The sequence below is a fragment of the Leishmania panamensis genome, assembly GCF_000755165.1.
Source record: "Leishmania panamensis strain MHOM/PA/94/PSC-1 chromosome 14 sequence".
NCBI classification, from domain to species: Eukaryota; Euglenozoa; class Kinetoplastea; order Trypanosomatida; family Trypanosomatidae; genus Leishmania; species Leishmania panamensis.
The window spans coordinates 310,441-325,831 of record NC_025859.1 but is presented as its reverse complement, the minus strand read 5'-3'; the positions used below and the strand labels follow the sequence as shown (position 1 = coordinate 325,831).

The following is a 15,391-nucleotide window of genomic DNA, read 5'->3' as shown; positions in this document are numbered from 1 at the left end:
ATCGATCGATGTCTTTCCCCCTTTTTCGCCTCCTCTCCTGTACCTTCTTTCCCCCTCTCTTTCTCTTTCGCACTCCCTGTTTGCATGCGTGCCGTCTGACTGCGCCTTCTCCTCCTCCTCCCCTCCCCCCCTTCCTTGCACTAATCGCCCTGCCTCCGACTCCCTACGGCCACTGCCAGCCATGGCCATGTGAACCCCAAATGTACGTCCACGTTTCCCTTGCTTAACGATGCCTCTCTCTCCTCGCCGCTGCGGTATCCCCTCATCCCACCCCCACTCCCGCCCACCCTTTCCTTCCGTGGTGTGGTGTTTCTTCTGCTATTCCTCATGATGTTCTCCCCCCTCTTTGCTGTTGTTGTTTGGGGGAGGGGGGAGGGGGGGCTGTCGTTTGCCTGGCGCGTCTGTGAAGAGTGGCGGTGGGTAGGAGTGGGTGGCGGTGGAGGTAATGCGCTACTGGTATGCCGATGTATCGATTAAACGCAGAGCACAGAAGTCGCCCACCTCCACCAACCAAGAAGAGCACAACGGGAATTTCTGTTCTCCTCGCGTGTGCCGTCCCCCCTTTGGCTGCTCTCCTCTGTTGTGTTTTCCTTCTTTTCCACTTCGCTGTTCCCTCCCCATCACCACCACCATCCTTGCGCCGCCGTGGCAGACTCTGTAGGCAGGGGAGAGGGGGGAAGGCACATACACACACAAGGCTGTGCGCACGAACCATCAACCACGACCACCACCGCTAGGGTTCAGAGTACAGCCGTGGTTCGGCGGAGAAAGGGCGATGCGCACACACGCCGGCCTCGACAGCACTTCCAAAGGACAGAGAAAAAAGCAGCAGAGAAGGTATCAAGCGACGCAGTGCCCATGAAAGAACCAAGAACTCTATGCAGGTAAGCGACACACCGACACAAACTGGCGCCTACGTACCTCACCGCCGTTCTTATCCCCCTCCCCCCTCCCCTTCCATTTTCCGAAGACTCGTGTCGGAGGGGGGAAAAGGAGGAAGTAGAAGTTCAGCAGCACATGAAAGGAAGTGAGCAAATATGGCGGAGCAAATCGCCTCGCGGCTGCACAAACCTCGTCGAGTCGCAGCGTACCACGCCACACACACACAGGAAGGGGCGAGAAAAAGATCACAGTGTATGGAACAAGGCTGCATGTCAGTTTCGTTGTTTTTCTTTTGGGCATCCTCTACCCTCCCAGATGAGGACCGGCCACCTCACCGTGCGTGGTATCTCAGGGTTCAGTGCCCCACTCCTGATGAGGAAACCCAGGCAACATGCAATAGTCTGCCATTAGCTGTGCAGGCTGCTTGGTGTCGGAGAACAGGTCTGCGCTGGCGCTGTGCCGAAGAGGGATGCTTTGTATGGCCATGTTGGTGCCCGCTCACTGCGAATCCTGTCGACGATTCAGCACACATGCGTACCCACCTACGGTTTCCTTTCTGCCCTAGCTGTGTTGCGGTGATGCTGAGCATAGTGCTGGGCCTGGCCTGCGCTGTAGACAGTGAGATTGAAGTGGGACTGAACGACTCCAAACAGTGTTGGCTGGGCCGGTTCCTTGACATTGCCGTGGTGCCACCCAGAGCTGCATAGGTGGACGGAGGTGAGATGGACACGTTAAGAGTAGCGAAAAAGAAACCACGTCTTCAACGATGGTATCACTCACCCATCCGCCTCCCTCTCTCCTCCGCTCTCCCTCTCCTTCTTTCACCCGCTTGGTGCATCTCCAACGCATTTTTCTATGTTTATTTGGTTACCTTTTTCCCTCACTTTCCCCCCCCCTCATGCGTTATGATCATTCCTGCCGCAATCGCAACATTGAGAGATGCGCCCACACACACACACACGGAGTCACACGCGCCCTCCTTGAGACCCACTAGAGGTGACCCCCCATTCCCTCCGCCCTGTCCGCTCTCGCTATCTCCGTCCAGCGGACAGCCCTCCCGCAGTCGCTGAGCTTCCCTCACGCGTCACCTCCTCACCCCCGCCACGGCCACCGGCGAAACGCAACCATCGCCGTGTTCACCTCGTCCTAGACAAGCCTTCATTAGCACTCATTAAGCTCTCTTCGCCGCCTGTACCCCTTCTTCCTCTCCTTCGCGCCTCTCCTTTCAGTTTGTGTGCAACGGTGTTTGAGAATGTTGCTCACCAAGGAAGAGGTGCAGACTATCACCCTCAACGCTAAGTCCGTGCACAAGTACGCGGATCAGGCGTTCTTCCCTGCAGAGATCAACAAAGCCGGCACACACATTGGCGATCAGCCGTTCCTCAACTTCTTTGTGCGCTACCACCACCGCTATGCGCCGGAGCAGTACTCGTGGTCACGCGTGCGTCGTGTCCTGCTGCTCGAAGACGTGATGGCGGCTCACAACTCTGCTATGGCGTCTGTTGTGACGTCCCCGACGATTGAGTGGCGCAGCAAGACATTTTGGGTCTGTTTCGCTGTGGAGACGGTGCAGCCACGGTCGCCCTCGTCGGCGGCCTCCAACGACACGGTGGAGGAAGAGATAGTGACGCTGCCGCAGCTGTCGAACACGCCTCCGACCGAGGATGAGGTTTTAGCCTTCTGTGTGGCCAGCGCAAATCAGCGGCCGACGGAGGTGTACGCGGATGGAGTGCTCGGTGAGGCACCCGCGGCGCCGGCAGTCAACCCGGCCACGAACGGCAGTCTGCCGCAACCGGCGGGTGGGGAGGCCGCCGATCAGGCGCCACCGCCGGCGGCACTCGACCCGCGCTTGTTTGTGCCGACGCCACGGCAAGTGGAGTTGCTTCGCCAGTACAAGAAGCAGCACCTGACGCATCATCAGTGGACCGAGGATGAGATTGAAGAGTCAAAGATGCTGCGGCAGCGGTACTGCAACACTGGGGTGGCGACGGCACCTGTGCGCACCGTCGCCTACCTGCAGCACCACCGCGTTGAGGAGCGCAAGCAGCAACAGCAACGAAGGTATATGTTTGGGGCAGCCTCGTCTGCCGCTGCCACGTCGCAGTCTGCCGAGAGAAACGCGCTGCGGGGGTCAGTAGTCAGCACGGCCGCGGAGAGTACCGGCGGCTACGCCGTGACGCAAAGGCAGCGCTCGCCACCCTCTGCAGTAACGTCAACATCGCCATTCCTGCCGCGGAGTGTGTTGCGTGCTCAGAACCACCAACTGCACCAAGCATCCGCCGCCTCGGACTTAAAGCAGCGCATTCCTGCGGACGGCACGTCCTCGGTGCTACTCCTCGGCGACAGTGCATCGGGGTTCCTCTCGCAAGTGTCCGTGTCGCACACACCGCCTCCCGAGGAGCAGGCGCCGACGAGTATGCAGTCTGGATCCTTGTCGGCGCTCTCCCAGCACTTGTCGCAGCTCCGCGCAGCCGAAGAGTCGTTCTATCAGTACATCAGTGATGAGTCCCGCAGCGCCTACTTGAACCGACTCGCCGATCTGACAAAGCGCAACAGCGAGACAAACAAGCGCAACCGTCGCCGTGGTATCGCGAATGAGCGACGGCTTGAACGAAAAGGCAATCTTCTGGTGTCGTGCGGCCTGTGGATCACTGATGACAAGGAGCGGGCGAGCAAGGCAGAGGACTACGTCAAGGCGCAGGCAGGCGACTCCAGCAGCTCTAAAAAGAACGGTGAGAGTGCCACGGCAGCTAGTGCTGTCGCCGGCGGCGGCGCTTCCGGCGACGGTGCGGACACTGCCAAGAGTGCTGAGGACGTGTTCGTGGAACGGTTCAAGGCGTACTACAATGCGCAGCGCATCTCCTTCGCAGACTGCGCCGACTCAGACCTGTTTGCCAGCAGCAGTGACGCGGACATCGGCCCTCTTTTGCAGGCCACCGCCGCACCCGACGCCGACACAGAACCCGATAAGCCCCACCTGGCGTGCAGCGCCGGGGCCGCGACGGACGCGTTGCGACCCGGTCGGCGCCCGGGTCGGCGCCTTTTGCCTAACCGACTTCGCACCGAGGAGAACTCGCCTGCGCTGGTGCAAGCACAGCTGGTGCATCGCAGCACTGTGCGCATGGCAAAGCGTGCGAGAGAAGAGTGATGCGCGTGCCGTGGATATCCGAGCCTGCAGCGGTTGCAACTGCAGCGCTCCCCCCCTCCCCTCCCTCATGGGCTGTTTGTCGCGTCAAGTGTCGTTACCGCCTTTTGCAGAGTATGGGCGCGTGTTCCCCTCCCCCCCCCCTCGTGCCTCGGCGATGGTGTGCGGTGCTCCTTCATCGTTTTGGGCGGGGTTATGACCGTTCTGGCTCTGGTCTTCGTTGTGTAGGGATGTGGAGGTGGAGGAGGAGAAAGGGTATCTCTGCGTGTCGAGGGCAACGAAAGGGCTGGTTGCGAGCGCGTGCATGCGTGCGTGCGTGCGAGTCCTTCATTGTGCATGGGGGGAAGTCACCGGCGTATGAGGCCGTGGCGGTAAGAATGAAAACAAAGAAGAACGCCAAGTTCGTTCATTTTTTTCTCTTTTGCCAGACTTGTAGGCCGGAGACCGAGAGCTGCGAGCACGCAAGCCCTTCACTGCCAGACAGCCATGCGTGTTCGGTGAGCTCATCTTCGGGAAGATCGTGCATTCAGACCGCTGGAGAGAGGAAGGAGGCGTCGGCGTCGATAGGCGAGGCCTCACCAGCGCAGCAGTGCATCCGCCTGCGCTTGTCACGGAGCGGGGTGTTGCTTTGTTTCTGTTTTCCTAGTGCTCTGGTGTGCTTCGCGGCCTCTAAAAGGATGGGTGATGTTCTCTGAAGTAAGGAGTGGGGGGAGGGGAGGGGGGCACTGGAAGCACACACGCACGTGCGTCCGCGAGTGGATCGATCCTGTCGCTGTGTAAACCTCGTTCTAACTCTCCTCTTCTCTCTGTGTGTATCTCCCGTGTGCAACTCCCCCTTCTTTCTCTCTCTCTGCTGTCATCCCTGCACCCGCACTCCCCAAACCAGTGGGCCCACACATGCTCCATCGCCGCGCTGTCGAATGCATTTTTGGGGGGGCAGTCCCACTTCAAAGAGCGCCTCACGCTTCTGCAGCTGCTCACTGTCTTCCTTCCCTCGCTCTCACTGGCGGTGGGAGGGGTGAGGCGTGAACGTCTACACTAAAAAAAAAAGAAAAACTTCCCTCCGCACGCGTACACACCTCCTCAAGGCTATTCCTGAAGTGTTCACGGCCGTGTACACCCTCACCACACCCTCTCCATCTTTCGAGTCCACAATCAGCAACGCGCGCTCCCCTGCGAGACGAAGAGAAAAAGCGGCGTGTGGGTCCCAGATCATGGAGTGCGGCAGCAGTGATGTGGCTGCCTTGCTCTTAGCAACCGAGCTCAAAGGGAATGCAGAGTCGTCTGAGAGCCTCCCACCTGGCCTCACCAAGGCCGCCGCCACAGATGGTGCTGCAGTCTCTTTCCCGGGTCGGCGCCGCGCAACCAAGACACAGGTAGAATCGCTTCTCGAAGACCAACGGCGTTTTGCACTACGCGACGGTGCTGCAGTGTCGCCACCATTTTCATCGTGTAGGGGTGTATCAACCGTCAACCGCGGGGTCGGAGGCGGTGCCCTCTCTCATCTGCCAGACATGTTTGGACAGGGAACGCAGACGGCCACAGCGTTGACAGCACCGACTCCAATGGGCGCGGCGTTGTCGACGTCGGCGGTCGTAACGGCCCTGCAGGACGCCGTACTCTGCTGGAGCGCGTCATCGTCGTCACCTGCTGCGCGGGGTGGTGCGGTGGGTACCCGTCACGACGGCGTCGGTGATGGTGATGCGATCTTGGCGCCGCACGTCCGTCGCTCGTGGCGACTCATAGAAGCAACACACCGAAGCGTCGTGCGGTCAGCCTCGCCTCCGCCTGCGAGCTGGAGCGTTGGGCAGCGTTGGGTGCGGGTAGACCACGTGGCGCAGGTCAACGCGCTGGCCCATGCCGTATGGGAAGAGTCAGTCATGCAACGTGCTCGGGAGCAATCTGGCACAGATTGTTCGTATCCCACTGGGCTGCGCATGTGCTACGACAGCACGCATTCCACTGCGTCCTTCTCAGCTTTCGTGTCCGCTGCCTCCTCCGACGTCCTCGTGCGCACAGAAGCCCAAGAGACGTGCGAGGAGAGCACCGCCTGTGGCCGTGGATGCTCCTCGCCATCGCTGGCGTTCTTCACCTTCACAGAGAGGGAGTACGACGCGATCGTCCCACCATCGATGCGCTTCACGTACGCCTCGTCCTGTTACCTGGTGCAGCTCTGGGCACGGTTCGGCAACCCAGTCGTGGCAGTCGACCGCTGGCGGTGGTCAGAAAGTGGTGGCGAGGAGGGCCACGGGAAGGGGGAGCAGTGGGTGCCGACCGTGGAGGAGGCGTGCGCCGAGTACCACCGTGTCACTGTCGGTGTTCTGCAGCTGCGGCGACAGCAGTTGCTGGACGTTGTTCAGCTACAGCAGCAGTGTCCGGTGGGCGAGTCGTCAGCTGCGCCGTCGCCTGCAGCGCGCGCCACGCGTGGGGACAGAAAGAGGTGGACGGGGGTCACGGTCGACGAAGGCAGCAGCGCTGTCGCCGAGTGTACTTCAACGACGGCGGCCCTACGTCAGGTGCCTCCTTTTGTGGCCTCCTTTGACCGCTACGCCCTTCTGCAGCACACGGCAGCCGCAGTACTGACAGATGACCCCAGCGCAGCTCCTGCACCACTGCGGCGGGTGTGCAGCTCTGCTACACTTAAGGAAGGTGGACCTTCAATGTCGCTGCTGCCGTCACAGCCGTCGCCGCCGCCAATACCGCCATCGTCGGACGGATCTTCCGCCACTCTCGCTGCTACCGTATCTGGTGACTCGGGGGCACTTGCATTGGATGTCCCCCTTGCACCACCGTTGGCGGGACCCACAGTCACGGCCCAGGAGCGACTCACGGCGCAGGTGACGCCAAACTCCTGGTTCGCGCACGACGCTGAAGTGCACCGACGCTCCTGCCTGGCACAACTCCTGCGGCAAGAGCAGCAGATGAATGTGCCATATCAACTGGCGGCCAACCGCTACCTCGCCTTGGCAGCGAGTACCGCACTGGCGCTGCAGCGCGCTGTGTTTGCTTTTTACAGCCGCGACGATGAAGCCGACTTGGCGGAGGCGCCGGCGCGGAAGAACGAGGTGGACATGAGGGACTCGACTGACCGCGCTGCCCTCAGGGAGGCGACTGTACCTCCTGGTAGCAGCTCTCTCGCTCTACACCCGCCGGGTCGTCCACCTCGGAGCGCCTTCACAGTGCAGCTGCAGCCGCTGCCAAGTGTGGACCCGGCTGCGTGGCGGACAGCCGAGGTCACGGTGCGCAAAGCAGCGGCAGAGGTGCTCGGGACAGTGAACTCGGCCTTCCCAGCTGCTGGTGTGGCGTCGCCTTCGCGGCATCCGTCTCGGCCCGCTGCGACAGCGGTGGGATCGCAGAAGCGTGCGCGCAGTGCAACCACGGCGCACGTCGCTACGAGCGGCAGACGCAGAGGCCGCGTAGCGGTAGCCAAGAGCGTAGAAGAGGGTGTTGCAGCCGACGTGCTAGCGCAGCGCAAGGGCAACGGCGACAGCGACGACGAGGTTGCCGGCAGTGAGGTGCCCGCGTCTTCCGAAACTGGTAGTGAGTTCAGCAACGACGAGCAAGACCACGAGGGCAGCGTCGCAGGTGAGGACGCTGACGAGCGCGTGAAGATAGAATTCATGGGAGAACAGCGGCAGCGACACCCCACGCGGTCTTCTCCAAGATCAACTTCATCGCGGCTGCGCCTCTCGGTTGACACTGGGACGGCCCATAGTCAAGCATCACACCTTCCAGCAGATGCCACATACGCAGCACTGCAGACATACATCACGGACGTACTACCCTTCCGCTGTGCTCGGCTGCGCGGCGTGGTGCAGGCCGGCTGGCTTCTTCCCGCGCCTCCCGCACTGCCGCATACCCTCACTGATCCCGTTGAGGAGGAGGAGGTGGGCGCCATCGATGCGCAGACACGAGGGAACACCACAGCAGAGAATGGGCCGACGTCCGCCTTCCCATTATTGTCATCCTCGCCACAGCCAGAGCAGGGACCCGTGACCGGCAACACGGCGGCGGTAGCACATTCCCTAAACTCAGCCCTGCTTGCCCCCATCTTAACAGAGGAGGAGTATCAGCAACTGCGGAAGGTGAACACGGCGAGTGTCTGCAACCGGGTCGTTAGCCACACTGATGAAGCTGTCCTTCTCTCCCTGCCGTCCACTGTATCGCGCCTGCATCGTGAGGTGGAGCAGGAGCTGGAGCGGTACCTATACGAGGACACGTCAGCGCTGATGGAAGTGAACCCGGTCGCACAGTCGCTCGTCGGTGCCATTCGTGTGGCCTACACACAGAACAAGCTGCTGCATCGCATCGCAGCGCGACTCGAGCACGTTCTGGACGGACTGAAGAAGGTCAGCGAAGAATGTGAGGAGGAGGCGCAGGCGGTGTCGCGCAGGCCTTAAGGCAGCGCTCGTTACAGAGAGAGTGAGGTAAGGAGACTGAGGAAGAGTGGGATCAGACGCCGTGTGCCTTTTCTATTGGCGGTCAAAGTCGCATACGTGCGCCTCCCCCTCCCCCCTTCCTCCTCTTCTTTCGCTTCACGCTTGTGCGGCAGAGCTTTCTCACACGGTAGGACTGAGGCTTTCTCGCTCGCCCTCTGTTGAACATACGCACAGATGCCCAGATCAACTGCGCCAGTCCCCGCGCGTGCTCACGAGGGCACTGACCGCACGCGTATCCGGACGAACTACACGGAAGAGCACATCAATATAAGATAGTAATAATAATAATAGCGGAGAGGGGGGAAGCACCCGTCTCTCACACTCACTGTTGTCTCTGCCGTCTCTCTCCTCCCTTGTTCTTCTTCCGTGCCTATAAAGGGAAGCTGAGATTGGTGGGGGGCGGTGGCGGTGGTGGTGAGAGCTGCATCAAGGCCCAAAACACCACCGCCGCGTACGCGCACAGAGGTTGCAGACTGTCACGAATATCGCGTGAATGCTCCTCTCCGTGCTCAACTGGGTTAAAAGGGAGGCAATCCCACCTTGCCCCTGCCGCTACTGCAGTTGGTTTCTCGCTTCGGCTGAGGCTCAATTCTCCCACTTCTCCCCCTTCTCCCCCTTCTCATTTCTCTCTGTCGCCCTCGTTCGCCGAACTGCTCTCTTCGGTTCTTTTCCGCGCGGTTGCTCCCATTTTAGTTATGTGCTGACAACACAGGCACGGTGGCTGAATGAGAATGCACGTCATCTCATCATGCGCGCAGCGCTGCTGCTAGCACAGCGATCCACCCGACGGTTTGGCGCCACTCAGCGGCCTATAGCAGCACATCAGCCGCGCACCATGCCTCACGCCTTCAACAAGAGTGGCAGCACCAGCCTCCTCCTCCTCCTCATGCATCTTTCCTGTCATCTCCCATGCGTGCGACGCCCTCGATTGGATCAGCGGCTCGCGCAAGAAACAATGAGCTGCTGGCTACCGACGAGGACGGGGGTAGCGTGCGAGCACGCGGCGTCTACATCTCCTTTGATAAGTTGCACACCACTGTGGCACTGTCAGTCGAGGAAGCGGGACGCGCGCGCTCCTCGAAAGCAACGCTGCGAATGGGAAACGGGGTTCTGCACAGAGTCTCACCGATGCCAACAGTGCCAAAATATGTGTGACTGGCTTCAGCTACGCTGATATGTACTGCCTGCCCCTCATGGCTCGCGGATTGGCCAACGACACTTCGAGGGTCTCAAAGGTTCGTGAAGGGTTAGCAGGGCTTAAGCGACGGTAGTCTGATGTCAAGACGGTCTGCTGTTCGCGCTCCAGGAGGGAGTGTCTGTGCGGCCCAGACACCTACCTGTTCTACTTCAGCGATACATTCGAGCCTCCACCGCCACCGGCGCTGTCGGCCGCGGCAACCCGCCGTCACGTAGCTGCCATGTCGTTCAGTCCATTAATGCTGGCGGCCATGTTGCCAACATACTTCGTGCCGGTAGAGGCGTTGCTGAAGCAGCTGCTGTCGGGGTACACGGTGGAGCTCGTGCGCCGTATATTTGGTGCGACAATGTCGCTGGAGCGAGGGTGGTGCTGACGAACATGACCTACGTACGATTTTATGGCGGAAAGGACAGTGAAGGCTTTACTCAGAAGAAGCTCACTGTGCGCGCTGTCACTGGCGGGGACGCGCAATCGGCCACGAATGACTGCAGCGACTGTAGCGATTTCGATGACGATGATGAGGGACCAGCAGCGTCTGGCGCCTCAGCTGTAGCGACAGAAGGCAACGACGCGTTTGCGTCAGTACATGGCTGCCTACGAACCGGATCCATACCTGGGCTGCTCGTTTCTGCCGCGCTTTTCTTGGCTGTTTCGATGGATTTCTCTCTACGCCGTCGTGGAGCACGCCCCGCCCGCCATGAAAGCGGCGCTGCTGCCGCGTGAGTGGGCGAAGGTGCAGCGCCTCCTGCAGACCCGCGGGCTCGCGTACGTGTCAGAAGAGAGAGAGAGAGAAGGCCAGGCTGGCATTATCGCATCAGCGATGCCGCAAAACAGTGCATCATCGCCCCGCTGCGGCGTACCGAAGCGGTTTTTTTTTTATCACCACGAGCACGTGCCTTGGCTATCTACCGCCCCGAACCCCAGCCGCCGCCCTTCTGGGTCCACAACCGCCACATCACCGTCGGCGATTCCACGCGCATCGGCACCTCTGCTTGCGGGAGCTGTGACGCAGGAGATGCGCGAGGCTATTGCAGCATCAGTGCCGCCCCCCTCCTACGGTGCCGACGTACCGCGGTGCTGGGTTGGCAATTGAGGTGCTGGCGCACTTGACGCGAATGGATTTCCTCGCTGGTTGACCTCAGCGAACCTCACTGTCATGTGCAAGGAGCACGCCATGATGCGTGATCACACTAGTCTCTCATCCGAGCTGCGGCTGCAGATCGCCGTGACAAAACGGAACCGGGCGGCAGGTCAGAAAATGTGTCGTCGTATAGCTGTGGCCGCTAATCCCAACTCGCCATACACAAACTCCGAGGTGTTATGGGACACCATTCTCCGGTATCTGCCTCCCACACGGCACATCGGGATGCGCAGCCTCCTACAAGCGTTGCGGTCGGCAATCACTGACTTCCTCCCTGCGGATCCGATCCGGCTGTTCCGCAACGCGCCGACAAAGGTGCAGCTGTTTGAGTTTCGGCAGAGGAACAACATGCGGCCGATGCGACCTGGACTGCCACTGCCGGATGAACGTCTGCGTAGGAGCTACACCATTGATGAGCTCCTGCACATGCTGGCTGCTGACCTGCCGCTTGGGGCAGTCGCGCACCTCGGCCGACCTCTTTGGCCACCTTTCGTATGTCGCGCGCGAGACGATACGCCTTCAGTACCGCCACCTGGTCGACCTGGTGGAACAGTACCCGCCGTACTTTATCGTCGTCTACACAGATGCGGGGTCAGCGAAGAAGCACTTGGCACGCATTCAGCTCCTTCAACACCCACCGCCAGCGACTGCACTCTCTGGCGACGAATGGGACCCTCCTCCTCCTTCCCCCTTCCACGCCTCCCCCCTCCTCTCACTCCCCCGCGGCACGTCTCCATATTCAACCTCCACAAGCCTTCGAGGCCTCACACGGCTCTCTCGCTTCTCCCTCTTTCCTTTTTCCTCTCTCCACAAAACCGAGGCGTTTCATTATTGGTCAACTACCCACAACGATCACCATCGCCACAGTGAAACACCGGACACGTAGTTGCACAGTTAGCCATGGAAGACGCATACTAGGCCCGCGTACCCTCACGATGCTTCGTGAACACGAGGTGTGTTTTTCATCTTGCGAAGCAAGCCCTCACCAAACTTTGGACTTTGATGGAGGTGATGAAGAAACTGCCATGGCAGCAGCGTCGAGCTCGGATGCGACTCGCGCACTTTGGCATGCACGCCGGTGATCTGCTCTTCTGCATCAGCGGCTCCGGCTGTATCGGCAACGTGACACACACACGCACACACTTACGAGCAGACAAATAAGACAGTCGCCAGCTTTGTCACGATCACTGCTGAGCCGTCGACGCCCCCCCACCCCACCCCCCGAAGGGCGCTGCGGGCAGTCTTTCTATTCCAGCAGCGGTGTGTACTGGCGCACCCCTCACGGAAGCGCTACACATTCTCTGATCAGTCGGTGGGCAACCTGTTCGAGCATCGCTTGGCAGAGACGCAGCAGTTGTGTGACAAGATCGAGAGCCACCACCGCAAGACTGAGCTTTAAGCAGGAGAGCAAGGGAGAACCGATACATCGGTTGTTACTCGGGTCTCTTTCTATCGCTTCTCAAGAAAGCCAAAGGGGGAAAGAACAAAGAGGATGGGGTATGATGGTCGCTTAATTGTAGGCCATTACACACGCACACACACACACACATACATCACTGTCGTCATGGCAATCACGATTAGGCCCTCGATCTTCGTGCGGAGACGCAACCACATCAAACAAACAGACAGAGGGAAAAGCGCTCGCGCAGCGAGAGATAATTTGGTCGACTGGTGTCAGAAACCTCATGCACTCCAAAGTCAGCCGCGACAAGGTTAATGCCCTCCCTCTCCCCCGCTTGCTCGGCTCTCTGCGCTCCTTACACGCAATACTGAGAGGGGGAAATGTTGGGAGGAAACGAGGGTAGGAAGTGGAGAAGGTGGTGGGGGAGAGGGTTCTGTAACTCGCATTCATATGATCGCTGGCATTTTCCTTTCGCATCGCACCTCTTGCCACGTGGCTCTTGTGGTGCAATATCCAGTGTCACCCCTCCCGCTCGCTGCCCGCTCCCCACCCTCGACCCTTCTTCGTTATTTTATCCTATGGCACTACTCCTTACGAGGCTCGGGTGGGCATCCCGACACGTTCGCTCGCCACGTGTTCTCTGCGCGCACGCGCCCCTCAATGTCACTCACTGTTCTTCTGCTTCATCTCCCTGCCCGCCCCTCTCTTTCGTGCTTCTTGTTCCTTGAATATGCACTCGAAGTCAACACTTTCCTCTATCAGCGACATCTCCCTAGCACCCTCCCCCGCCACTCTCGCCCTCGTCTCCTATTCTCCCATCCCCGACTGACCATCCCGCAATCATGTCTGAGATCAAATACGAGAACGCCCAGCCCACCTACTCCGGCAACACCGTCGTGAAGTGCTTCAAGGACAACGGCAACGGTCTGCTGTTCCGCATCGTGAACGATGAGGAGCACAAGTGGGCCTTCTACAACGACACCACAAACTACAACATGGTGGTGAAGGTGGCGTTCGGCAAGGACAGCAGAGTTGAGCCGATCGGCAACACGACTATGCAGAGGGACGAGGAGTCTGGTGAGTTCAAGTGCGAGTTGGAGATCGCGCCGATGGTGACCGAGATGTTCATTGAGGGCGAGCCGAACGGCTTCAAGATCAGCTTCGAGGCGAACCCGATCCCGAAGGCGTGAGGAACACGTTTGGGCTGACAACGAGAGGCGGGCACAGACGTGCGGGGAGGGGAGGCGAGGGAAGCACGCTCGCACGTACACAGGCATGCAATGTAGAAGAGGGTGCCGAATTCGAACGAGAAGACAGAGAAAGGGAAGCGTTAGGTGTGCGGGGGGGGGGGCGAGGGATGCAGATAGAAAAGAGGTGGCGATGGGGATAGGACGAGGAGGTGTCAAGAACAGCGCAGCAACAGTGATTCCACTGCCTCCTCAGTGCCCAGTGGCGTCTCTTTCTCTCTCTCTTCCCACCCTCTCTCCCTCTCACCTTCCTCCTCCCCTGTTGCTCATCCTCATCATGGGCTTGTTCCAGTGACACCCGTGTCGTTGACCACGCGTTCCTGGCAGTAGAGCCTGTCGCTTCTCAGTTTTTCTCACCTCACCAACTCACCCTTTCGCGTGTGTAGTCCACGTGTCTGCACGTACTGGCGCATAGTTATGTTTTTCCCTTATTTTTCGTCAGCCTCTCGCTCTCGCTCACTCTCGCCTGTATATACGCACGTGGGTGTGGGTGTAGGGGTGGTGGGGGAGTCGCTTCTTCGCCACGCACTCGTTGCCATTGATGTTCCGTGTTTTATCTTCGTTTCCATATATTGTCTTTATTCTTTTCCTCCTCGGTGTCCCTTTCCTTTTTCCTTGGAAAGCAGATTTTTTGCGGGGAGGGGGGTCGCGGTGTGGTGTTGAGGGGAGAGGTGTCCGGGGGGTGAGCGCCTCTTGTCGCCTTGGACGGGTACGCGCTGCTGTACCTTTTTTTTCTCTCCCTCTTCTGCTCTTTTATGGCTCTGTTTGTCGTCCCGCTTCCGATTCCGTCGTTCAAGCAGGCACACGCACACGCACACACACACGCGCCGGTACACGCAGGGAGAACGAATAGGAACGGCGCGATGCCTGTCGGTGTATGTGGGGTTCAGCAACGAAGCGGAAGGAAAGGCGGCAAAGGACAGGAAAAATGAGAAACGAGGGAGCCAAAGACACGGGAAAGCGAGAGCGCGAAAGGGGGAGAATCAGTCTTCAAAGCGGGAGGAGGGATGAAGTGGAAAAGGAGTGGGTGCACTTGCGTCTTGGGTGACTGTGTATGCTGGTGAGTCCGAGTGACGTGGAGACATACCCAACCAACCCTGTGTGTGTTAGCATGTGGGGCTGTGGGCCCTGGAGAGAGAATGTGAGAGAGAAAAAGGGAACATAACTCGGTCCGTCCCCATCCATAGTACGCATCTCTCGTCTCTGATGTACACGCACGCCCTCCGTTTCGCTCTCGCAGGCGCTCACTCACCCACATCGCTCACCACACAAGCACACACACACACAGAGAAGCGCACTATTCCTCAGCCCCCCTCGCTCCTCTTTCCTCTTTCCTCCCCCCTCACCCTCACCACCACTCCAACCACACACACACACACACGCCCTGCACACCTTTAATCTCTTTTTCGTACTTTTCCCTCTTCAGGGACATGTAGTGATACACAATGTGGCAAAACTCACGGAGGAAAAAAATTTAAAGAGAAATTGCAAACAAAGTGGTGTGTAGGAGTGGTTCTGCTCACACGCACTTTACGGGCCCCCTCTTGCTCCCTTGGCAGCTTAGAGAGCATCCTTCGCCCCCTTTACACGACTTGTTAGATTAGACCCCCACCGGTGTCCTGCTGCGTCACCCTACGAGGGACCCAAGGAAGCGATGACTACCGCCACTTTTCCATCCCCCTTGTCAGCGCACAGTGAGTGCGGTTTGCTTAACGTAGCACTTCACACCGACACGCCCCTCTCCCTCCCATTCCCTTTTCTGCTCACTCTCATCTCCGTTGTGCTGCGATACCCCTGCACACGCACCACGTCTACACCAACTCCCTCTTTCCCTCTGCGTGTGCCCATATGTATGCTCACCAGTAACCCACTAGCACAAAACTGCGCCCTGACGTACCTCACAAAGCCCAAAGCAACCCCCCACACACACACCCACA

The 15,391-nt window shown here is 59.3% G+C and overlaps 3 protein-coding genes and 1 pseudogene across 3 annotated transcripts, besides 1 other annotated feature; all 4 read left to right on the top strand.

Moving 5' to 3' along the window:
- The first annotated feature begins 1,197 nt into the window (after positions 1-1,197).
- Positions 1,198-1,572: a repeat region.
- Positions 1,573-2,134: 562 nt separating this feature from the next.
- LPMP_140860 (hypothetical protein) lies at positions 2,135-4,030 on the top strand (the record flags this gene model as incomplete). Its single annotated transcript, XM_010699015.1, has 1 exon — positions 2,135-4,030. The coding sequence occupies one exon, from the start codon at positions 2,135-2,137 to the stop codon at positions 4,028-4,030; it is 1,896 nt and encodes a 631-aa protein (XP_010697317.1).
- Positions 4,031-6,159: 2,129 nt separating this feature from the next.
- LPMP_140850 (hypothetical protein) lies at positions 6,160-8,427 on the top strand (the record flags this gene model as incomplete). Its single annotated transcript, XM_010699014.1, has 1 exon — positions 6,160-8,427. One exon carries the CDS (start codon positions 6,160-6,162, stop codon positions 8,425-8,427), a length of 2,268 nt encoding a protein of 755 aa, XP_010697316.1.
- A 1,615-nt stretch (positions 8,428-10,042) lies between these two features.
- LPMP_140840 lies at positions 10,043-11,966 on the top strand (annotated as a pseudogene).
- A 1,083-nt stretch (positions 11,967-13,049) lies between these two features.
- On the top strand, positions 13,050-13,397 carry LPMP_140830 (calpain-like cysteine peptidase, putative; the record flags this gene model as incomplete). Its single annotated transcript, XM_010699013.1, has 1 exon — positions 13,050-13,397. One exon carries the CDS (start codon positions 13,050-13,052, stop codon positions 13,395-13,397), a length of 348 nt encoding a protein of 115 aa, XP_010697315.1.
- Between the last annotated feature and the right edge of the window lie 1,994 nt (positions 13,398-15,391).